General features: G+C 50.5%; 1 protein-coding gene across 1 annotated transcript in view; it reads right to left on the bottom strand.

Moving 5' to 3' along the window:
* The window catches only part of AGPAT4 (1-acylglycerol-3-phosphate O-acyltransferase 4), a 111,279-nt gene that overhangs the window by 10,597 nt on the left and 75,729 nt on the right, over nucleotides 1–24,953 (bottom strand). Inside the window, exon 3 of the mRNA XM_007457573.1 lies at nucleotides 13,663–13,832. Coding sequence (XP_007457635.1) covers nucleotides 13,663–13,832 — 170 coding nt within the window. The remainder of the gene's footprint in view (nucleotides 1–13,662; nucleotides 13,833–24,953) is intronic.

The raw sequence follows: 24,953 nt of genomic DNA, 5'->3' as shown, positions 1-24,953 counted from the left end.
CGGGGGACAAGCAGGGATCCAGTGGGGCGAGGGAGCAGGGGAGGCACAAGAACCAGCTTTTGATCTAGTGGGTTGGGCTCTATATTTTTTGCCCCTAATTTTGGAATTGGCCAAGAGGCTCCTAGAAATAGCCGTCATCCATCAATGGCACAGATGATGGAGGCGGTGATGTGGACAAGTGGCGGCCTCAGCTGTGCTCCTGGTGACAACTGTCTGGTCATGCCGCTGAACCCACGAGGCCCGGAAGCAAGAGCCATACTTCAGCATTGCCCTGTCTCTTTTCCCTGTCACTCCCACAAAAACTACAAAGCTCAGCAGAGGGGCAACAGGCCATATCCCCCAACCCACCCACGCAGGCCAGAGAAAGGTGTAAACAGCCACTTATTCCCTTAACCTTAAAAAATCCACAAGCATCTTCCCCATTGGGAGAAGGAAAAGCACAGATACTTTTCAGGAGTAGCATCTCCACGTTTTGGCGGGTTTTGGTTTTGTTTTTCCCACACACCAATTTCCAACATGCAAATTCCTGCAGACAGAACCAAGCCTGGGGAATTCCCTGCTGGTCCATTAGTTAGGACTCCAAGCTTCCACTGCAGGGGACACAGGTTCGATCCCCGGTCAGGGAACCAAGATCCTGCTTGCCGTGCAGTGTGGCCCAAAAAACCCAACAAACGAACAAAAAACCCCAAACAAAAAACAAAACAAAAAAGAAAAGAAATAAAAGAACCAAAGCCATAAAATCTGACGACCTGCCCCAGAGGGCCCAGAGGCAGGTCCCCAAAGTTCAGAGTACTCGCCAAGTGGGCCCACATGTGCCAGGCACAGGCTACACTTTCTACGCACCACCACTCCCCCACAGGAGCCATCTAAAGGCCATGCGCTGAGTCCACGGGTGGGTTTCAGGCTGTGGGAGGCCTCCTGGCCCTCTCCTCAGCCATCCCCTCTTGTCAGCTGGGATGTTTTCATGGTCCCTGCTCCCTGCCCTTCAGTCACCTCCCTGATTACAGCCTTGAGGATGAAAACAAAACAAAAAATCTTCACCAAGGAACTAAACTTACTTTCTCGGCAGGTTAGGATTATTTTAAAAATTACCTACTCCTGAACTCTTTCCAAGTTAATTTGAGGCAATTTGAAGGAGCTATGAATGGTGATCTGTTGTATAGCCAAGAGAAGGATCATATACTCCGATGTATCAGCTGTTGGGTCTGGAAGGTGAATGGTCCAATGCAGTCAATCACGGCTGTCTGCTGGGGAAAAGTACTCTCAGGGGTATTTCCTATTAATGGATCCATCCCACAAGACCTAAGTGGATCTTAGTGGTCGGCCACTGATGATCTGCCGCTAAAAGGAAATGGTGACTTTGACACTGATGTGGGATATACATGTAAACCAAAAGACGTGACCGCAACAGTCTGTGTGTCATTCCCTGTCATGCTGTGTTACAGCACTGAAAACCATCTAAATGTCCCACAGTGGAAGAGCTCTATGAATTACCACAACATTGTAAATTAACTATACCTCAATTTTTAAAAATTAAATTTAAAAAAAGAGTTCTATGAATTATGTCAAATACGATATCATACAAACGTAGCCAGTGGGCCGAATCTGCTCTGCCACCTGTTTTTATAAATAAAGTTTTACTGGGACACAGCCGCTCTCTTTTACATACACGTTGCCTACTGCTAGTAGGCTGCTAGTAGCATGGCTGCTTCCATGCTCCAGCAGTTGAGTTGAAAAGTCGTGACAGAGGCTATATGGTCCATGAAGCCTAAAATATTCACTATTTGGACAATTACACACAAACTTTGTCGACCCCTTGATTTACAGCCACTAAAATTTGTTTTCTATGAATATTTAATGGTTGGGGAAATGCTTTATGTTAAGACTAAATTTTTTTTTAATCTGTAATCAAAGCTGAGTTTATAGTATGACTAACTATATGGAAAATGGTAAAACAGAGAAAAATAACAGTAGCTATAGCTGGATGGTGAGATTAGAAGTGCTTCTTTAATTTTGTTAGATCTTCCTGTTTTTGTTTTTGTTTTTTTCCTACTAAATATATAAAATACCTGAATGGGGTATCTTAAGTGGAACTTTGAAAACAGGTAAGACTTCAATAACAAACAGGCTAGGGCACCCACACTCTAACACTCTGAACTTTTCAGAAAACTATTTTGCTAGTGTCCCTCTAACAATGCCCTTTTTAAGAAGTGGTTGACATCAGCACATTTTCAACCATTTGCTTCTGGAACATGAGGCTCTGGATCAAAAACAGCCTATCTGTTTTTAATGAGGAAAAGGAACAGAGGAGCCATTTCTATTTTTATGTTGAATTAATCCATCTTTCAACCTTAAAATTCTGGATGTTATGATTAGGCCTAGGCCTTGATGTTGATTATGTTTACATGGTGAGCCTCAACTTTCCTGTCTGTATTATTATGAGCAAAGTAATACTTAGCTGAAAGTGTTGCTGTAAAGATCTAGGAACACATGGAAACATATACCAAAGCTCCTAGCTGAGAACAGGACACACAGGTGTTCAATAATGTGTAGCTATTATTATTACCACAAAGTAGCCACAGCAGCTGAATGTCCCTTTTAATTCAACCCATTTCCTAAGCCAGCTTTAGAATGTAGTAATAACAATAGTTACACATAGTAAAGCACTCCCTGATAGGCACTGGGCTAGGAGATTTACAGGAGTTAACTCATTTATGACCAAAAACTAGAAACGTACTATTCAAATATGCATACAGTCCTCCAGGAAACTTAATATGCCAACAATGCCATGACTCCCCCAGGTCAAGCAAAGGTCTGTGTGTGTGGATGGTAGTGCCTTTAAGAGAGAACGTACAAGAAAATATACCAGTTTCATTGATTCTAGATTAATTTTGAAGGTAGATCTGAGAGGATTTACTGATGAGTTAGATTTATCAAGAGAGCCATCTAGGCACAAGCATATCTAAAAAACAAAAAATGTTCCCAGGCAGCACAGAGCAATCCATAACTACAGGGGCTGAAATGTACCCCTGGCCACTTTCTAGCTGCTGTAGGGAGCCATCGTCATCATATCACATCCTATGGTGAAAAGTTTATGAAACTTTCTAGCGTGTGTGTGTGTGTGTGTGTGTGTGTGTGTGTGTGTGTGTGAGAGAGAGAGAGAGAGAGAGAGATTGAGAATTGTCTTATCACAGCTGGCCAATCAATCTAATTAAGCAGCCCATAACCATTTTCAGGACCACCCAGTTGCTCAGGGAAACAGCCACCCCTACGAGTCCCAAATTCAGCACCTCCAGCCAACTGGTCGACCCCTGGGCAGAGACCACAAGGTGCTACAAAAACCTGTTCTAAGGATGCAGTAAGATCTGGTGCATTCCAACCTGAGATTATGTGGCTCTCGCCTCACCTCTCTCAGCTTTACAGCCTCTGTGGTTAAAAAATGAGCAGAGGGGCTTCCCTGGTGGCACAGTGGTTGGGAGTCCACCTGCCGATGCAGGGGACACGGGTTTGTGCCCCGGTCCGGGAGGATCCCACATGCCGCGGAGCGGCTGGGCCCGTGAGCCATGGCCGCTGAGCCTGCGCGTCCGGAGCCTGTGCTCCGCAACGGGAGAGGCCACAACAGTGAGAGGCCCGCGTACAGAAAAAAAAAAAAAAAAAAAAAAAAAAAAAAAGCGCAGAGTCAGAACTTCCTAGTTAAGGTTTTTCTCCAGCACGGCCACATGCCAATTGATAAGATGAAAATGTTAAGTGTTGACGCTGGGTTTGTAGGAAAGTTTGGCATCCTCTGCAGCCACCTTTCCATAATGTCCCCTCCTCCTCCAACCACTCTGCAGGGACCAGCAGAGAACACGAGTAGGGACTGAGACTAGTCAGCAAGATGGCACCTGGTCAAGGGGTTGTTTGCATAAATATCTCTTCCTGGCTTCCCTCCTGAAGGTCCACCCTCATGGTTACCAGTTGGGTTCACCCAAGGTCACTTATTTCCACTAAATATATAAAATACCTGAATGGGGTATCTTAAGTGGAACTTTGAAAATAGGTAAGACTTCAATAATAAACAGGCTATGGCATCCACACTTTAACACTCTGAACTTTTTCTTGACTGTGAGCTAAAAACACAGTGGCAAATGTTTAAGGTTAGTGGAGACCAGCCAAGCTGTGTAGGCCCATCACCACAGAGGACCAGAAAGTCAACCAACAGCTCAGCCGCTATCATGAGGTGTGATAATGTGAACTTGAACCTCAAAGCCACTCTGGTCGTGCAGAAGGTATTTGCCAAAAACCTCCTTGGTGCTGGGAACACAAAGATGGCTAGGACTGTCCATGGCCTTCAGGTGTCCAAAGTATAGTGGGAAGAGAGAAACAGAAATCTAGCAATTGGGCTTCCCTGGTGGCGCAAGGATTAAGAATCTGCCTGCCAATGCAGGGGTCACAGGTTCGATCCCTGGTCCGGGAAGATCCCACATGCTGCAGAGCAACTAAGCCCGTGCACCACAACTACTGAGCCTGCACTCTAGAGCCCGCAAGCCACAACTACTGAGCCCGCGTGCCACAACTACTGAAGCCCATGCACCTAGAGCCCACGCTCCCGAACAAGAGAGGCCACTGCAATGAGAAGCCCGCACACTGCAACGAAGAGTAGCCCCCGCTCGCCGCAACTAGGGAGAAGCCCACGCGCAGCAACGAAGACCCAACGCAGCCAAAAATAAATAAATAAATAAATTTTTAAAAAGAAAAAGAAATCTAGCAATTTCAGTGTTATTTCTGCTACTAAATTCTTCAGATAAGTTGTTGGACAGATATGCTTCCCAGCAAAAGAAATGGGTGCAAGAAAAGATGAGATTAGAACATGTCTCTGAGATGTAAGTCCCTGTGGCCATAGTAAAACACAGAGGAAAAGACTAGAGCTCAAAGTAATAAACCAGAGGGGTGTGTGTGTGTGTGTGTGTGTGTGTGTGTGTGTGAAATTACTTACGTCCTGTGTTAGTTTCTTAGGGCTGCCATAACAAATTACCACAAATTGGCAGCTTGAAAACAATAGAAATGTATTGTCACACAGTTCAGGAGGCCAGAACTCCAAAATCAAGGTGTTGGCAGGATTGGTTCCTTCTGGATGCTCTGAGGAAGAGTCTTTTCCAGCCTGTCCCCTGGGGGGGGGGAGGAAAGATGAGAGACTCCATCTGTGCCAACTAGGGTACCGCATGTGACCTAACTCACTTACACTGCATTTCTTTCTCTTGCTTTCTCCCTTCTCTGATGCTAAGGTGGAAAATGCTGGGGACCTTACACCACCAGAAAAATCTCAAGAGAGTCCCAAAGAAAAATGAACACTGTCCCACAATTAGTCACAGCCACAGGGGAAAGGCAGAAAACAAACATGGAGCAAAAGCAGTGTGAGAATTCATCTGCTGGAAATAAACAAACAAACAAACAAAAAAACAAACGTCAAAGTCCAGCAGAATGCTTGCAGCTCTTTGGATCTCGATAACATCTCCCCCGGACCCCAGCTTACAGGCTTCCAAGCCCCAAACTGCTCTTGGTTTGACCAGAGTGCAGACATGGAGTGAAAAAGAAGGGCATCTGGGGACAAACTAGGCAGTTCTTAGGTTCAGAGTAAGTCACAGCTGACTGTGGTCTGTGGGATCAGGGCTCCAGAGGAATTCCCGGCAGGATGCTCTGCCCCGCTTCCTGGGCACGGATCTTGTGGTGCTGCCTGGCCTGGCCTCTGATCCGAATGGCCAGCCTGAGTCCATCCTGGGTGGGCCTGGGCCGGAGCAGACACGGAGACAGAGCCTTCCAGGGATGGGGCAGAAGATCATGGAGTCGCTTCCCTGTGCTCAGTACCTCTAGCCAGTGGGTGTCTGAGGAACAGTCAGCGGAAGCTCAGGAACACGGGGGCACGGGGGGCCCTGGGCAGGTGGCAGACGGGTGCGACAGAGGCAGCAGCGGACGGGCTGATGGGTGCACAGTCGGCTCCCAGAGCAAACGTCACAGGCCTTTGCCAAGTTGCAGGAAGAGGAGGGAGGACGCCCAGCGGCACCAGTGCTGTAAGCCAGCCTGGATTTACCGCCAGTCAGTGTGATCCGACTTCGGCTTGTTAAAGACAAGCCAGAGGATCTTGTGCAATAAAAAAGACTTGGCGCATCTAACTCAGGACTACACTCTTAAAAATAAAGTGCACGCTACCACTTCCAGGGATGCACTTGGCTGTGAACTCAAGATGCATCTGTACCTCCAGAGACCCCTTTCCGTGGCCAACGCTTCTCCCAGCTCCCGGGGCTGTAAGGGCTTTCACGCCATCGCCATTCTCTCAGGGTTCTGACCTGTGTCATATGCCAGAGCCTGCCTGGCCCAACTGGTGAACACACAGAGGCAAACAGTGGCCCCCCTGCTTCCTCCCCGAGCTGGCGGTGCCTGGCAGCAACGCCGACAGAGCTGCGGATTAACCGTTAACCGATTAAGCGGGGTGGGAGTGGGAGGTGTAGGAGTCCCCTACACACCCACCTGAGGATGCCGGAATCCAACTTAACGGGGCTGACAAAACCATGGCTGCAGGTGTAGCCACTGGTAAGGAAAACAACACTTCTCCACATCTAGAAACTTCTAATCTCTCTGTAGCCAAAGAGAGAGCCTGACAAACACCTATGAAGAAGCCAGGATGAAGGTAAACAAATGCCACAATACCTCGCGGTTCATAAAAGTGATGGGGGATTTCAGCCGCACGGGATCCAGTGCCAGAACCGCTGGTCAAACCGCATTTTGAGAACATTCCATCTCTCTTCCACCCTCTACACTTTATCCTACTTTTCATGAGAAAACACTGAATGAAGGGAAACGAATTAGGGTGGAAGGGGCTAACAATTATGGCACGCCTACTTTGTGCGGGGCGATTGATGAGGTATCTTACTTATATTCACGAAACCCTTAAACAGCACGAAATGGGAACAGTTAACTGAGGTTCAGAAAAGTCAGATAACCTCCCCACGGTCCCAGAGCTGGTAAATGCAGGAGCCAGGGTACAAGACACACGTGTGGGTCTCGAAACCACTGGGGAGTTTTGCCTACACATCGGTCTCTCCCTTGCTACCCTCAGAGGGAAACAGAAATATCGGCTCTGGAGACCTGAGCACACATTCATCTTTCAGGGCATCCACTTTATTGCGTAGTTTTACACGTTTGAAAATAAAACACAGGAAACCTACAATTTGGGAGAATGTGGTCATTGATGGTTTTTAGGAAATAACATTCGTGCAGCCTTTGTAAACAAATCTGCATCGACATTCCTTTCAGAAATCTGTAGTTAGAAAACTGGTCCTTGTATAATCAAACTTTAAGAAATGTTGGTTTTTAGATATGTGTGATCTTGCACAGAAAGAACCACATTTCCTCTTCATAACCAGAAGCATCCTGGCAAAATTAAACCGAACATTGACAGGTTTGGGCTCAGTTCTTGATTTTCTTGGGTTTTATGGCATCTTCTTTCTGATTTGGGTTAATAAGTCCAAAATCACCCCACAGTGACCTTGAGCTGGCAGCCAGCGGATGAGGCAGTGGGAGGGCTGAAATGTACGCTTGGCAGATGGAGAACTGGTCAGCAGAGCCCAGGACCACGGCAGCTGGCCACATCCTTGCTGGGTGGCCACATCACTCATGATCTCCCTCCAGGCACCCCTGTCCCTCGCCTCATAATTCTCCCTTTACCTACACCTCTCATCCCCTCCTAAAACCACCCCCGTTCTTCAAGGCCTCAGCCCTGTGTCAACACCTTCTGGGAAATTTCTGCATCGCTGGGTGTAGCAGTCAGTGTGCTAATAGCACTGAAACATTATTCTCCAGTTGTTGAAATACTGAAGTCCTTCCCCACAGGTTGGTATAAACAGAGCTGCCCCAAACACCAAAACTTGCCCCCCATATTCTACCTTTACCACGGTGGCCCCAGCTCCTAGCCGGGACCTCTGGGCCCTCCCCAGCAAGCAAAGGACCCCCAGGAAGCCGCTGTATGGCTGAGTGGTCTGTAGGCACACACAGGGTGCCCCCAATGGACACGTTCCCCACCTCCCATCATTGTTCAAGCCCTGTGTTGTGTGACCGGCTTATATGCCCCTTCGTTGCCTCTCTCTATATGTTAGAAAGTCACTGAGAGCAACGGCTGGACCTTTCAGTCTGTCGTTGTATCTCCACAGCACCCAGAGCAGTGTCTTCCACAGAAAATATACCCAACACGCTTGCTGGATAAGTATTTTGAAGATGCATCAACTGCCCTCATCATCATCTGAGGTCTCGTGCCTAGAAGGCACCAGGGAGGTTTGCGAGCGCCCTCTGCTTAGGAATCAGAATTCTATTCTCCTCTGCACCTCGATGTACGCAGACATGCGACAGGAACTCAATCTATTTTCAGGCAGAGCTGTGATGGATCCCCTAAATAATTGTTAACTAAACGGAAACGTGAGGTCTGAGGCTAAACGTCATGCTGTGGGTGGCAGGCAGCCTCCATGCTGGCCCCAGCGGTCCTCTCCGATTGGTACCTCCCTGCTTCCTGGAGTATGGGGTGGGCTCCTCAACTCATCTCCAACAAATGGAATATAGCAGAAGTTTCAGGTGCAATATGGCTGTGGCTCCTGCTTCAGGTGCTTTTTCTCCCACTCACTCTTGCATCGCTCCCCGTGGGGATCAGCTGACACCTGAGCAGAGGCCCAGGCGCGAGAATCAGGCTGGCAACAAACGGGGGTGAGCCTGGAGGCAGATCACTGCGCGGCCAGCCTTCAGATGAGACCACCATCCAGCCTCGGAGGGACCCCTGCCAGGACCCCCGCGGAGCTGAGCTTTGATCTCAGACCACACAACCGGTGATAACTCGAGTTTGTTTTGAGCCACTACGTTTGGGGCTTGTCACCTGCCGTAGATAACTAACACATAGGGCTTCTTTAAAGACCCAAAGAGAACATCCCAGTTGGCCTCCGGGGTAACTGCCAAGCCACACGTACCCAGCAGATTAAAATGGACGAGAACAGCTGCTGTTACGGAGTGCTTACCAGGCCCTGACACGGCTCAAAGACCCAACAAACGTGATCTTAGGCAACCTTTCACTGTGAAGGAGGACATGCGTATTTTACTGGGACAGAGAGAAAAGTAAACAGACTCGAAGCTTCGGAAGCCGTGACCCTTTGCATTGCACGCCTTGGCCTGTCCACTGGTCACACTCACCCCAAGGAGGAATGAATCAGTGAATCCCTTAAAGACCATAACCAGAGCCTCTGGTGCCTGGCCCATGCCCGGCAAGGCCAGCTCCGAGGGAACCAGAGCCTGGGGAACAGGCCACCAGAATGACCACACAGGGTAAAAGCTTATAAAAGACTAAAAACCCTCCCCCTTTTTTCTTTTTAAAAGAATCCCATTACTTTCTCCGCAAATCCAATTTCACATTTAATAACCCTCCTCTCAAGGATTTCTGCAAATTTCACTTGCTTCAATTTCAACTCACTTCCTCTTGGGTTGTTACATGTTAAGATGAAAAATGCCCCGTCAGGAACCTTCTCTATAACTCTTCCTCTCTAAAAAAACAAACTCCTCAGACTCCAGAAGGATCTCAACATCATGTGTTACTTAAAAAAAAGAGATGGGGGCTTCCCTGGTGGCGCAGTGGTTAAGAATCCGCCTGCCAATGCAGGGGACATGGGTTCGAGCCCTGGTCCAGGAAGATCCCACATGCTGCAGAGCAACTAAGCCCGTGCACTACAACTACTGAGCCCATGTGCCACAACTACTGAGCCTGCGCTCTAGAGCCCGCGAGCCACAACTACTGAGCCCACGTGCCACAACTACTGAAGCCCGTGCACCTAGAGCCTGTGCTCCGCAACAAGAGAAGCCACCGCGATGAGAAGCCCACGCACCACAACGAAGAGTAGCCCCCGCTCGCTGCAACTAGAGAAAGCCCGCACCCAGCAACGAAGACCCGACGCAGCCAAAAATAATAAATAAATAAGTAAATAAATAAATAAACAAAAGAGATGAATCAGCTGAGTTTTTTGAAGGTCAATTAAGACAAAAAGTACTGCTAAACAAGTCATATAACAAGATGCTCCTTGGTTCCTTTCAAGGGTAGTAGGAATGGATGGGCTGCTTTAGGAAGGGGTCAGGCAGCTCCCCTGGCCTCACACCCTCCAGGTAAACCTCAGGTGCTCCAGGAGACACACGTGGGTGGTAAATCACGCCCTGCCACGTAGGGAGAACATCCCCCTCCGTGAGAACACAGTCTGGAGCTTCCGCCTGAGCTGGATCAACCCCACAAGGTCACGACGCCCTCTCCCTTCCCTCCCAGTGCCTCTGCCAGCTCACAGCTGAATCAGAATGTGCACAGACGGCCACGGCCCCAGCACCGGCTGCTTCCCCAGTGCTGGGGGGTAGGGAGCTCGGTGCTCACCAGCTGCCCCCTCCCCACTGTCCCTCCACTGCTGGAGGGAACTTGGGGGCCAGACAATCTGGCGGCGCCCTGAGCAGGGCTACCCAGGCTCCAGTGAGAAGGGGAGCGGTGTCTTCCTAAGGTGGTGAGACCTGCCCACCCCCCGCTGGGTGGAGTTCCTAAAACTCCAGACCAAGAGGCAAGGCTCATGCCCTTGCACACGCCATTAGTTGTTTGGTTTTTAAGAGTAAGAAATGAAATCCAATAGCTACGGTACTCATCAAGGCAGTCAAGGCTGGAGACGAGCAGTCCCTGCACCGTTGGTGGGTGGCCATTCTGCTTAAGAACTTTCGTGCCTCTGCACCCTCGTGTGCCGAGTTGTAAAGTGACTGGCGTTTCAGAGCCTCAGCCTGTAAAATGCTAAAGGATGCTGACTCATCAGTCCACGAAAGCCTCCCCCGCTCAGTCCCGGGTCTCCGGTCCAGGCCCAGGTCCCCCCTCCCTGTTTGTGCCCCTGCTTCCTTGGTCCCGTTGCTCCATCCCTGACCCCATGGTGGTACTGAGGGTTTTCTTTCCTCAGAACGAGCCCCGCACAGACCGGGGGCAGGGACTGTGGCAGGACTGGAAACTCGGTCCCTCCAGCCATCATCCTGGTCATTCTCTGACACAAGGCAGCTTTTCCTCTCGACACCCTCCAGGAGGAAAGAACAGCAACTCGGAAATCAGTTACTAGTTCCTATCCTGGGGCAAATTCTTCACCCAAACTGAGGCTCTGGCCGTTTATCTATAAAAAGTAAACAACAACCATACCTTAGAGATTGAAAACAGCACAAATAAGGTGAACGACGCGCATGGAAGAAGCCCGTGGTCACAAAGCCGCCAGGGGGACCACGGCCACTGGAAAGTGCCTCTAAGTCCAGCACGCTTTCTGTTGCCCCAAATCACACGTTTCACATCCTGAGCATGAACACACGCAAGCTGCCTGCGAAGCCCAGAAAATCAGCAGCTGCCCCCAAAGTACGCTTGCAGAACCAGCGTTCCAGGAAGCCGAGCTTGTAGGCAGCGTTAGCACCAGTTCCGGGCAGGGTGCAAGGACACCCCGTACGCTTTCTCCCGTAGGGGAAGAAAGATCTGGCCGCCAATCATCTGTATCCACGATGGGGTTCGGATCATGACATTTTCCTCTCCTCTCAGCGACAATAAAGCCACAGGGGCTTCCCTGGTGGCGCAGTGGTTGGGAGTCCGCCTGCCGATGCAGGGGACGTGGGTTCGTGCCCCGGTCCAGGAGGATCCCACGTGCCGCGGAGCGGCTGGGCCCGTGAGCCGTGGCCGCTGAGCCTGCGCGTCCGGAGCCTGTGCTCTGCAACGGGAGAGGCCACGACAGTGAGAGGCCCGCGTACCACATACATACATACATACATACATACATACATACATACATACATACATAAATAAGTAAATAAAATAAAGCCACAGAACTGTAGCTAAGATCTCTGTCCGAGGCGTCTATGACAGAGAAAGGTAAATAATAGAATTTCTGGTTTTGTTCCTGAAAATATGTTTGAACACACACACACACACACACACACACACACACGTGTGCCTGACATCACGTCAGTACTGGAAGAACAAATAGGAAAGCAAAGGAGAAAACTGTTGGCAGGGCGGCCTGTCCATTCCTAGAAATCCTTTCAGTGCACTCACCCCCAGGCATTCCAGTTTTCTAGAAGTCTTAAGGTAGCAACAGTGATTTAACACACTGTTTCCATCTCTTGAAAAACTGTTAACGATCTTAGCTGCCTTTTGATAGTTTAACTGTACAACGACCATCATTTGTCCTAAAGACATTATTGGGACCTGTTTCTAAGCATATTTCCTTCTCTCACCTTTGGCCCCAAATTTTTAAAAAATGTTTAGGACTTCCCTGGTGGCGCAGTGGTTGAGAATCCACCTGCCAGTGCAGGGGACACAGGTTCGAGGATCCCCTGGTCTAGGAGGATCCCACGTGCCACGAGCAACTGGGCCTGTGCACCACAGCTACTAAGCCTGCGCTCTAGAGCCTGCGAGCCACAACTACTGAACCCATGCGCCACAACTGCGGAAGCCCGCATGCCTGGAGCCCATGCTCCACAACAAGAGAAGCCACCGCAATGAGAAGCCCGCGAACCGCAACGAAGAGCAGCCCCCACTCGCCACAACTAGAGAAAGCCCGTGCGCAGCAACGAAGACCCAACGCAGCCAAAATAAATAAATGAATAATTTTTTTTTAAATGTTTAAAAACGCAAATACAAAATGTGTCCCAAGGCTATTTAGTCTCTCTTAGCCAAGGCTCTTCCCAACAGGCAGAGGCCAGCAGGACCCAAAGTTCCGTTTCCAACTCTGGGACTCCCAGGCACGTCCGGGACTGGACACACTGAGACCATCCCCAGGGAATCCGACCCAGGACTCTTGTCACATCTACTCTGCCTGGTCTTCAAACTCTTGCCTTCTACACACTATGATTCTGTCTACATGGGCCACCAAAAGCAAGTGCGACGTGGGAGGGCCCCGTCTGTCTGCGGGGGATTGTCCCTGGGGGCAACACAGGATCCCCAAGTTCCGGTGCGAGTGGTCTCCGACTTTCCCAGCCGCGGGCTGGTCCACACCTGAGCCCGAGGACTTCGGTACTTGCTCCGGGCTCAACCATCACAGCTCAATGTGTTAACCATGACAAAAGTCAACTGGGTAGGCCCAGTCCCAAAGGTATGCAAGAAGTCAAACTAGTTGGAGAAAAACAGGATTTTGTATTTATTCTGAATCCTGCAGGTCAAGCGCTGTCACCTGGGCACTCAGCTTTCTCACGTCCATGAGGATGAACATTCAGAGGTGAATTCTGCCCATCAGCCAGGGAGGGAGTAGAGCACAGAAATTAAGAATACGAAGCTGGACAAGTTCAAATGCAAATCTGCGTAACAGCTGTGTGACCCCTAGCAGGGTATTTAACCGCAGCTTTTCAAAAAGGTCAGGTGCCAGTTCCTGACTCCCAAATTTCTGTAAAGATTAAATACATTAATCGCACGTCAAATGCCCAGCGCATCATAACTGCTGAGTAAAGATGATCCTTACTCATAAGCAGATGTTCACTTGATTCTGAGCAAGGAGGAAAAGCAGTTGGTTAAGAACATTTCAACAAGTCTGTTGATGCTGCTGCCGAGAGCGAAAAGACAAGTTACAGGGTTCAAGGAGAGAGACGTGTGAGGTGGGAAATGCACGTCCGACTTACCCCTAAGACCCCGAAGCGCTCGGCCAGGCTCCAACCGCAGAGAAAGTCGATCTCAAACTTGTGGTTCAGAACAACGATGGCGTTTTCCTTCCCGTACTTGGGGTAGGCCCGGGGGTCCGTGTGGATGATGCACTCCGTGCCCGACCACCATTCCAGCAGCATCACCAGCTCTGGAACAAACCACCACAACAGACGAACCTTTATTTCACGCACCCTCTGTGACCAGGGGTCTGGTCTGCTGGGCCAGGTGGCAGCAAGGCTCTGCCGCCCTGGCTGGAACGGAAAGCAACTCTGAGGGGTCAGGCTCTGGATCATTTCAGCCCAGACCCCAGTTCTTGAAGGGGTTTCGAAGCAGAAGGAAAAAAAGATCAAGAAAATTCCACGAGTCTCCAGGGGAGGAGAGAAAGCTTCGAGAAGGCAAACGACTTGCATTCCCTGATTAAGTACCTTGGGAAAAAATAAATCAGAAAGCCTGAATCCATCAAGAATCCACGCCCTTGTGTTTTCAGAGCCCTGAAAGGCAGTGTGAGGTGATGTACAGAATTCTTAATGTCCTTGGAAATGACTAATTGGGATACTTATAAACGCCATCAAAGAACACTAAATACCCAATTTTTCTCTCCCATTTACGACACTGGAGTGCACCAGGAATAATCCAGCACTGCGGTGAAACACCAGCACCTGAAGGGCAAGGATAAATTAGGTCCATTACCTTGCGGGCCTCAACGTAACTATTAAAACACTCCTGTAGGAGCTTGTGAAAAAGAAAAGCCCTTTTTGGGGCAACAATGACCAACTTGCCTTTATTCTTCAGTGATACCTCTAATCTAGGTCACCAATACCCAACCCACTGGCCTCAGGACAAACCTTTATGGTACAAGTTGTCCAGAAAAACAGCCGAAACTTGGTGATTAGAACGACAGCTATAGAGTGACTTTAAAAAGGAATTTTAGGGCTAAGCCTGTTCAGCAGACGGGTGGGTAGGTGGGTGAGCCCTCTGCAAAGGACACGCCCCTTTTTATCACCACTTAGAGGGGTGCATGTTAGGCAGAGGACTCACTCATCACCCGCCCCTACACACACGCACACAGCCCAGCAGGTGTGGTCTCGACTCCAGCCAAGTCTCATTTGTGAAAGGCTTGGGCGGCTGCCCTTGGAAACCTCTCTCCTTGAGGCTGGAGACTGGTGCTTAGGTACTGGAGCCAGAACTCTCTAGAAGGCACTACAGTCTAGTTTCTAAACACGAGCACTGTGGGGCTTTGGATAGATGAACCGCATGGCACTGCAGCCTCCTAATCTTTGGAGGGGCGGCCTCATTGGCTTTTGTGAGAAGCAATGGGCATGACATGTAACAGGCACTCTGTGCAAAGTACATGCCAAGCTCCCAACAAACCCAGGCTTCACCATCTACCAGGGTCATCAGAACCAAACCAAAACACACCCCTTACTTGACACTGAAGAGTCTGCCTATTCCTAGGAGTTGAGAAAACGCTAAGCCCCCAGGCAGCTGTCCCACGGGCGACGACACTGGTGGGACCTAGAGGTGGCCATCAGGGAGGGGAGGGGCGCAGGGCCGCCTGGCTGGCGGGACAGTTCCCACCGTGTGGAAAGATGCCTTCTACTGCGGCACTGATTTGTTCCGAGATGGGCGGGCAGTACCCACCTGCCCCATTACTGGTCACGAAGCCCAGAGAAGCCCTAAGCAGAGCCGCACGGAAGCAGCGAGATCAGGCTGAACTGGTGCTCCCTGTGACTCATCCTGCAAACACCTCCTGAATGCCTCTCTGTGCCCCGCTGCTCCCTGCCCAGGGCAGGCCGGGCCCCCCTTCCACTTTCCCCAGTGCCCTTCATGGCACTTATCACAGCTTGTGTCACAATGAGATGACACCCAGGCCCCTACTGACCACAGGCCCCACCAGGCACAGACCACCTTGCTTGTTTCACCCTAACCCCAGCCCTCACTCCAGAACCCAGCACCGTGCCGGCGCATCTACGCTTCCAACAAACGCTGGTGACCTGATGTGTGCAAGCAGGATGTGAGGGGCTGGAGGTGCAGTAGCAAACCCACAGCTGTTCCCAGGCTCCCACCCTCCTAGAGCCTGCAGCCCAGAGGGAAGGCAATCGCGCCCTCAAGAGGTGGTGTGACCAGGAGAGCAGAGGCTCTTCACAGGATGGACGGCTGCTGAATATCATGCTCATGGATTTGGGGCCAGACCCAGTCAGGCTCCAGTCCTGTGGATGCCACGCAACGGTTGTAAGACTTCTGGTCTGTTTCTCAATGTCCCCTAAATCTCAGCATCCTCGTCTGTGAATAAAGATAGGAAAAGCAGGGCTTCCCTGGTGGCGCAGTGGTTGAGAGTCTGCCTGCCGATGCAGGGGACACGGGTTCGTGCCCCGGTCCGGGAGGATCCCGCGTGCCGCGGAGCGGCTGGGCCCGTGAGCCGTGGCCGCTGAGCCTGCGCGTCCGGAGCCTGTGCTCCGCAACGGGAGAGGCCGCAACAGTGAGAGGTCCGCGTACCGCAAAAAAACAAAAAAGAAAAGGAGAAGCTTCTAGAGATGCTGTGGGTATTAAATCAGATCATGTAGTCAAGGCACCTAGCATGATGCTGCACATAGTAGGGGATCAGTAAGCTTCTTACTACTATTATACACACTAATTCTGTAGCAGTCCTGGCTCTGTGACCAGGGGTGAGAGAGAGAGAGAGTGTTACAGCGGCTTCAGCACCAGAGTAAGCAGTTCTGATTTACGATTTCACAATAAAGGCAATGAGAAGTCATTGGAGCATTTTTAAAGAGGCCACAGCAGCACCTAATTTGCATTTTGAAATGGTCACTCTGGCTGAAGTGGGAACAGATCAGGAGCAGGGAGGCCCGTCAGGGGATGACTGCAGCAGCCCAGTGAGAGGTGATGGCAGCAGGACCAGGTGGTGACAGTGCAGAGAGGCCTGATTTCTCCCTCATCTCAACAGGCTGTTAGCTACACAAGTGAACACTGAATCTCACTGGATAAAAGAGTTTTCTTCCCTTTTTTCCCCCTTTTTTTTTCACCAAGGGTTTCTTTTTTTTCCTAATTCACAAGCAGTATTTACATTTATAATCACAATGTAAAACAGTTCAATTAATCCAGAAGTATTCAGAGGAAAACGTGTAATTCCCCTTGATGGCCCTGCAGCGTGCCCATCAGAATCCTCTTGCTTGTTTGTTTCCAGTTAAGGGACCACAGGGGACACTCTTGGGAGGTCTGACGGGTTTTGCAGGTCACACGCATCGCGGCTGATGTGCTGATTCACCTCCTCGGTATGAAGCAGAAGCTAGACCTGCAACAGCTCCAGCCCCTCCAGCCCCTCTGACTCCTGGGCCTGGCTGTCCGGCTGCTGCAGGACCCCAGGCCACCCAGGTCACCCACGTCATCCACGCCAGGTGCAGCAGGAACCCACAGAGGTTTTGGTGTGTCCTCACGGGGCTGCAGATACTGCTTTGGGAGGTCCTGACCCCTTAATCATCCATCGATTTACATCCATCACCCCTTCCTGATGACTCTCCCTGGGACTTCAAGCTCCAGCAGGAGCTGCAGAGACGAGAGCCCTCCCGGGCCAGCCAAAACAGCCCCATACACGACGAAGGGCCGCTCCCTTTACAGGTGTGTGCGTCTGCCAGCAGCTCTGCTCCTCTGGGTGAACTCTGCGGGGCACGTCCTCTGCCCATGCCCCACCCTCCCCCAATCCCAGCTCCCTTCTCCAGGGTTAGCCATTAGGAACAGCTTGGAGAGTGGCCTTCTCGTCCTGTTTGTCGGAGTTCATACACACACACACACACACACACACACACACACACACACACACACACGTATTTTCCCCCCATGAATGGGTTCATACCTCATCAATATTTGAAAGCATATACATATAGCTATTTTCTCCAAATGGTGTATTTTGGGCTCTCTCCATGTCAATACAGATACACAGAAGTATCCGCAGTTACCGGGCTCTGGCCATGGGCCACAGCCTAGGCCACATGGTATTGCATTAAATCCTCACATTAACCCTGTGAGAGGCACGATGATTGTCCCCATTTTAAGGATGAAGAAATAGAGGCACAGGGATATCTCTCATTCTACGAAATTGCCATTTTCTAGGTCAAAAATAGCCAGAATGGCAATTTCATGAGGGGTAACTAGCTGCGTGGCAGTTCCTGCTACGGTTATAGGATGATTTATTCAGCCATTCTGCCATCGATTAGCACTTTTTCCCCTTGTTTTTTATTGTTACAAATACTGTGGTAAACATTCTTGAAAATGCATGTTTAAAAAAAATTGTGAAACTTTTTCTCCAATATAGGTATACCAAAAACTAGAATTATGGATTGAAGAGTATGCATACTTTACTATTTAAATTGCCTTCCGAAAAGCTCTAAATGGAAATGTCAGTATTTGTTCAAAGCAGAAGCTAGAGCGGAGGTAGGGGATACAGGAGGCAAAGGGAGGGGCTGCCGCACACAGACGTGAAATCCTAGTTCAAGAGGGAGGACCTCTGGGCCTCAGGGTCACATGGCCTCATCACCGAAAGGAGCTCCTGCCTCGTCCCTCCCCTGCCCTCCCCTCCCGAGGCCCTGATAGGAGCTGACACCTCATATCATCACGGTCCTCCCGCCCACCGCGATCTCAACCTGTCCATTAATCCCTGGGCCTCATAGGAGGGAGGGGACACCCTGCTCACCCCATTCTCGCCAGAGGTGTGGGCTGAGCCAGCAGGGCCCTGATGGCTGTCAAACACTCGTTACAGACGAGATCTGCGGCCAAGGTTTCTTCCGTATAACACAGCAATTTTGAAGCCTCTTGTCCCATTTAAAGATGTTCAGTTTGCTAGATTTTGCAGTCTTTATTTTTGCTACTCCCCGAGGGCAGGGTGGCCGGAGGCGCTGGCGGGAGCCCAGCGCAGGCATCTTCCCGAAGCTCAGCCACCTCCGGACCCTGCGATCTGGGGCCATGCCTGGGGCTCTGGCCAGTTACTGCCGCCTGTTTTGCAAACTCCACTTGGAGACAGGTGGGGCCAGTGAGGTAATGGCCAGGGAGGGGTGTGAAGCACAGGAAGTGACTGTAAAATCCCAATCTGCTGCCTCCAATTTCAGGGGCTGATGGAAGGACCAAACCCAGGGGGCTGTAAGGGCACACGGTCTGAAGGACAGATTTGTTTTTGTTCTATTTGCTATTGCACTGTGCAGCTCGATTACAGATAGGAAAAAAGAAGTAGATGGACAAAAGGGAAAGTGGGGGAGAGGGGAGAGGCACCTGGTTCATATTTGTAAAGGAGGAGGAAATGGTAACAACTAACATTCGCTGAGTCAGCTCACACATCACTGTCCCCATTTCACAGCTGACGGCATGGAAACACTGAGGCCAGGGAGCCGGTCCAGCTCCCACCGCTAGGAGGTGGGAGTGCTGGGCCCTAAACCCAGACAGGGGGATTTAGAGGGTCCACGAGGACACCAAAAGCCATGATTATATGGCGGAGGGGAGAGAAAGAGCATTTAGGGAGGGAAGAGATCAGAGGATGTTCAGAGTACAAGGGTCACACCCTTGACCTTGGGCAGCCCTTCTCTGCAGGAGGAAGATGCCCAAATCAAAGGCTGCTGTGAAGGTTAAATATGCTAAAGTGATTAAAGCATGTAACGCTTGCCCGCCCTAGAACCCGTGCTTTTCTTCCCCTGAATACTATGACCACCAAGGATAGTCCAGCAATAACGACAGAAGAAATAATGAAGGGACAGAGAGAACAGCCAGGAAAGAACAAGCAGCACATGGGCGGGTGCCGACTTCTGGGCGGCCCTGCTGTCACCCCCAGATGTCCCTGTCCTCAGCTCTGATGTCCCTCCTTTCACTGCAGTCCAGATGCTGAGCAGCTGTGAGACCCGGCTCCTTCTGTGCTGGATCCCAGGGGTCGACATGCGCCCTGGACACCCAACGATCCCCCAAACCCACAGCCGAATCCCCCGCGGCCCACGTGGGTGGAGGGGTGAGGGCTCCCTCCTTTTCCACCAAACCTCTCCCCCAGCCTCCTGCTCGCACCTGCCGCGAATGACATTTCTCTCCTCTCTCCAGGCCTTTCTGGAGGAAGTGCCGAGAATTCTAATAACACAGGGAGGCAAAGTTCCTGCAGAAAAGGCTCGAAATCCAGACTGTTGATCAGAGCTCACTGTTCAAACAGCCAGAATCCCCCGCGTTGCAGATGCGGGGGACAGGTGACCAAGGAAAATGGTATTTTTATAATCAACTTTATCTAACTTTAATAATTACATAATCACATGCGTAATTATGTGTAATCTATAAGCTAAGTATCTATAATTATGTACTCATAATAGTTTTTTTAATAATTTAGCTGATAATAACTTAGGTTAAACATGAAACCTCTCTACCTCAAAAGCTTCCAAAATGCAAACTCGAAGAAAGTTTCTGGGGGGTTTGACGTGAGACCCGCCCCCTCCTACACCCCGGGGGAGGAACACGCCCTGCCCTGGCCTTGGTTTCTGCACTCTCTGGGCCATGTTCAAAAGTGGGGATAAAAACATGAACTTGAACGGTTAGTGGGAGCTGAGTCAACAGGGAGGTTTGGGGCCAGCTCTGACCTCGCCAGCCCTGAAAAGAGGATGGAGTTCAATAAGCAAACGCACTTTCACACTATGGCGCTCGATACAGAATCCGGGACTTCTGATGCGAGACCAGCTGCCGACTGGTCCCTGTCTGCCTACCAGGTCTATTGTGGAGCCTCCCAGCCCTACCAACCGACTCACAGCCCCATCACCGGCTCCAAACGCAGGTGAAGTCATTCCTCCCTGCCTAGCTATACCCCGTGGACCGTGCTCATCACTTCCTCTCTTTTCCTCATGTCTGTCTTCCCTACCTCGCCTTACCCATCCTTCCAGGCTCAACACATGCCCATATTTCCACGAAACTGCAGGTCCCAGGCCACCCAGACTCAGGGCTTCCTAACTTCCCGCCTCTATCTGTGCTCCACGCAGTTGGGCACTTACTTGTATTTTGTTCTGAATTATTTCTAGTTAATTCCCCAGCATATACCTTTTGGCCACAACCAGATTTCAGTACTTTCTTTCCATGACACTGAACTAGGGACCTAATTGTACTTGCAACATTTCAATCCACATCCCAGGCATCCAAGCAGCTGCTTTTCCCACTTAGGTGCCCAGGTCATTGAATGACGCTGAGGCGAGAAGCCTATAAACAGATGCACAGTATATCTATAGGGCTATTAACATTTCATAGGATGATTAGAAAAACAATGCCTAAAAAGGCTCCTTAGAATGAAGGAAAGTTTGGGAAGCCCTGCAGGACCTCTCTGAGAGAGACGGATCTGCTACAAGCTGGCAACGCAAGAAACCATCTCGTCTGGACCTGCAGCATCTCCATCACGTCCTCCCAGGCCAGCGGAAGTGCCTGTTTCTATGCAGGCTTTGCCCTTAGCAGGGCATGGAGGGAATGGACTTGACCTGCTTGCTATGTTCTTGGAGCTCAAGTCTTAAAGAGTTAATGCTGCCACGTTGTAACCTTTCTGAGCCTTGAGACGGCAGGTCAGGGTGATGAGGGGCCGTGAAAACACTTGCCTGCTCCTATCCCGACGTACACCCTGCAGTGAAGGAGACAGGAGCCGGGTAACTGGCGCTGAGATAGAATTGGACTGAGAGCTGCCGGTATGAATGCTACAGGCATTTACATTATGCACAGGGAGAGGTAACATTAGGAACAGAAAAGCAGCTTTTTCCACTAAGTGGAGCCAATACTCGGCTGCCAATTACTGGGTCTCACTTTCAGGACCAGGCAAAACATCAAGAAGTATGACTGTCCTGAGTGATGTTTATAAAAGCCAGGTTGAAGCCCTTTGCTTCCCACCCTCAATCAAAACCCTGAGGTGGGAGGACAGGGAAAGGAAGGGTCTAGAACCCCACCTCCACCCCCCCCCCCACTCTGGTGCACCGATATTCTGGCTTCTCACAATTCCCTTCCAAGAGAGCAGCTCAGAAATCACTGAGCCCTGACGCCTGTGCCATCTGATTTCCAGTCCCTCCTTGTTCATCCAGTAATCAAATATCGGGGCAGTATGTCGGTAGATGCCAGGGGCTGGAGGGTAGGGGGGCGTTGGGGAGGGAGAATGGGGAGTTAGTGTTTAATGGGGACAGAGTTCAGTTTAGGAAGGTGAAAAATTGGGGAGATGGATGATGGTGAGAGTTGCACAACGACGTGAATGTACTTAGTGCCACTGAACTGTAGAGTTAAATACAGTTAAAGTAGTGTGTTTTATATTGTGACTTTTACCACAATAAAAAAAACATTAAAAATAAAATATCGAGGCAGAGTCCACCAGATGCCCAGCACCAGTGCAGGGGCCTGGACGTGGCAGTGAACAAACACACTCTAGCAGGGGAGACAGGCAGTAAAGAAGCAAACAGCACATAGATGTATATAACGTGGTAGCTGGACGGCTACAAGTGCTGTGAGGGCAACAGGAAGGGGAAGGGCTCGGGGACGGGGTCTGGGGGGAGGGCTGATCTTTCACACATGGCCCAGAGGATGCCTCCCAGAAGTCTCTGAAGTTTAGCATGAAGCTGACGTGATCTAATTGAAATGTGACCTGCTAGAAGGGAGCCCTTCCCAGATACGGGACTTGTTTTGTTCACGGGTGTGTTTCCAGGGCTGAGAGCTGGGGACCCACTGAGAGGGTGGCTTCGGCTGCTGCGTAGAGAATGACGTCAGCAGGCTCGGGTGGAGGCTGGCCACAGGGAGCGGGCTGCTGCACTCAGCCAGGAGAGGGGGGTCCTGGGCTCGGTGGTGGTGGTCGTGTGGAAGAGGGGTAAGGTTCAGGGTGATGCTGAAGGTGGGGAGCACAGGGCTGGCTGTCGGGCCGAATGTGGTAGAAGGGAAGGTTGAGGGGTGATTCTAAGATGTTTGCACTGAACGGCTGGGGACGCACCTGCTGTTGAGAGCTGGGATGCACTGGGAGGGAGGGGCAGGTGGCAGAGGGACTGGGCTTGGGTCGGGACGTGTGAGCCTAGTGCGGGGCCAGCATCCTGGCTCAGAGGAGGCGTACGGGGACCGGTTCTGCCCTGCCCTGGCCTCGCTCTGCCCCAGCCTTTGACCGTTCCTTCCCTGTCACCACTCCCCTTCTCTGTGGCCACTTCTATTTCTCTCCCAGACCCGGCCAATCATTCTCCTCACAACACCTTCCCACTCACTCGTCACCAGTGAGAGTTACCGGTCAGGCTCCCACCCCGCCCAGCCCTCGGCAAGGCGAGAAATCCGGCGTCATCATGCCTAGAGGCACCCGAAGCTTGGGAGTAGCAAGTACCAACAGCACCCAGATTTTGTTCTCTAGAATCCACTTCCCCACCGCCTTTCCCGTCCAGGGCACACTACCCACCACGAGGGAAAGCAGCAGTGCACAGATTGTTCTTGTGGACCCATCTGAACCTGGACCCACCCAGCATTTATGTGTAACTCCTAGTTTATCATCCAGGGAGGGAGGACCAGGGTAAACTCCACTCCAGTGAGCGCTCACACACACCCAGAAGGTGGGACACTCTACAGGTCAGGGGCGTTCTAAGCTAAGAAAGACTTAAAAACAAACAAATGCAATGTATGGACCCTATTGAAATCTGAACTTAACACTCCAAATGTTAAAAAACAAAAAACAAAAAGTTTGGAAACAACTGGAGAAATCTGAATATAGACAGTATTACATGATAACTAAAAAAAGTTACTAACTTTGACAGTTGTGATAACAATGTGCTTGTTTTTAAGATGTCCTTATTCTCTATAAAACACACCTCATGATAATTTGGGGTGGTAATTCATGACATAAAATATCTGGGATTCGCTTTATAAATTTTCAGCAATTGATCAATGAATAAGAATTCAGTATAACAAAGTATTTACAATATTTAAATCCAAGTGCTGTGAATATATGGGGAATCCTTCTGCTCTTTTCTTTACTCTTATGTGTATTTAAATGCTTCGTAAAAAGAAAGTGAAAGGAGGCAAGTTCCCTCTTTACTCAGAAGAGTGAGTCCAGGGTCAAAGGCAGCCCCCAGACACCTCAGTCCTGCCTCAACCACTCGCTGCCACGTCTCTAGGGGCAACTGTGGGAGAGACAAAGATGGAACCCCTAAGAATATACCCATGTGTAAAATGCAGACCAAGGCCACACGGGATTTCCATTTTTGAAATTTCTGAGATACAACTTGAAAATGCCTTACATCTCACTGCCACTCTATTAAGCAGTTAAAAGGTCTAAAGTCCCCAGAGTGTGAAGGTGTTCACTTCTCTGCTCTCTGCTCGCCATGTGGAGAAGTAAGAAATTCTCGGAAGCTGGCAGTGTTCCACTGTCCCCGCGGTCACCAGGTAAAGTCCAGGCCACAGAGGACTCAGGCCGCAGGGCTTGGATCCCTGAGCCCAGCCCTTCTCAGAGTGACTTTGAGGAACTGCAGCTCCCCCCGCCTCAGCATCCTGACGGCTAAGGTGGAGCCAGTGCCCACCGCGCAGGCTGTGCTGAGGCTCCTGTGTCAGTGCCCGGCGGTGACTCTGCTCTTTAACCATTACTGCCTTTGGGCGATGTCTCTGACCTTAGTCAAGTGAGCCGGTACTTAGCGCTTTCTCTGCCAGGTCTCAGCATCACAGGGGAGAGATGGCGCGCGTGTAAGCTGCCAGGCTCCTGCAGGACTCGACGTCAGTAACATCCATGGCAACGGGGAATTTTTCAACACACTGCAAAGGATCTGGCTGAGAGCAGACACTCAAGGGACCCCTACCCCTCTCCCCCCTCCAACCCTTCACACACCGACACCGCTCCTGTTGCTCTGGTCCAAATCCTAGTGCCCCTCAAGACACACGTCAAATGCCCTCCTTTGGAAAGCGGCCCCAGACCCCAAGTTCTGCAGGGTCCTTGCCTTCTCGCCTCATCGGTGCCTTCTACTTAGCGAGGGCGGGTACAGGCCTCAGGACTTGTTCACACTCTTGAGCTGTGACTGAAATGTGGGGTCATTCAAATTCCCAGAAGCTTCTGGAAGCTTAGATTTCTACTACCTCCATCCCCCTACGGTCCCAGTCAGAGTGGTCCGCCCAGGATTGCTTGCTAAGTGGTTTTAAGGAAAGAAAGACCTCTCGAAGCCAAGAGGTATGGAGGCCGTGGGCGTATTCTGCGGTGTTTCCCTTCCCATGTGCACAAGGATGTTACAACCTGGTGAAGCCTCGGGTCCAAATGTTCCACTTGAAGATGCAAGGCCTTTCCCTA

This window comes from Lipotes vexillifer, unplaced genomic scaffold (assembly GCF_000442215.2).
Source record: "Lipotes vexillifer unplaced genomic scaffold, Lipotes_vexillifer_v1.1 scaffold1055, whole genome shotgun sequence".
NCBI classification, from domain to species: Eukaryota; Metazoa; Chordata; class Mammalia; order Artiodactyla; family Lipotidae; genus Lipotes; species Lipotes vexillifer.
Note: the sequence above shows the minus strand (reverse complement) of the source record. Positions and strands in the feature narration are given on the sequence as shown.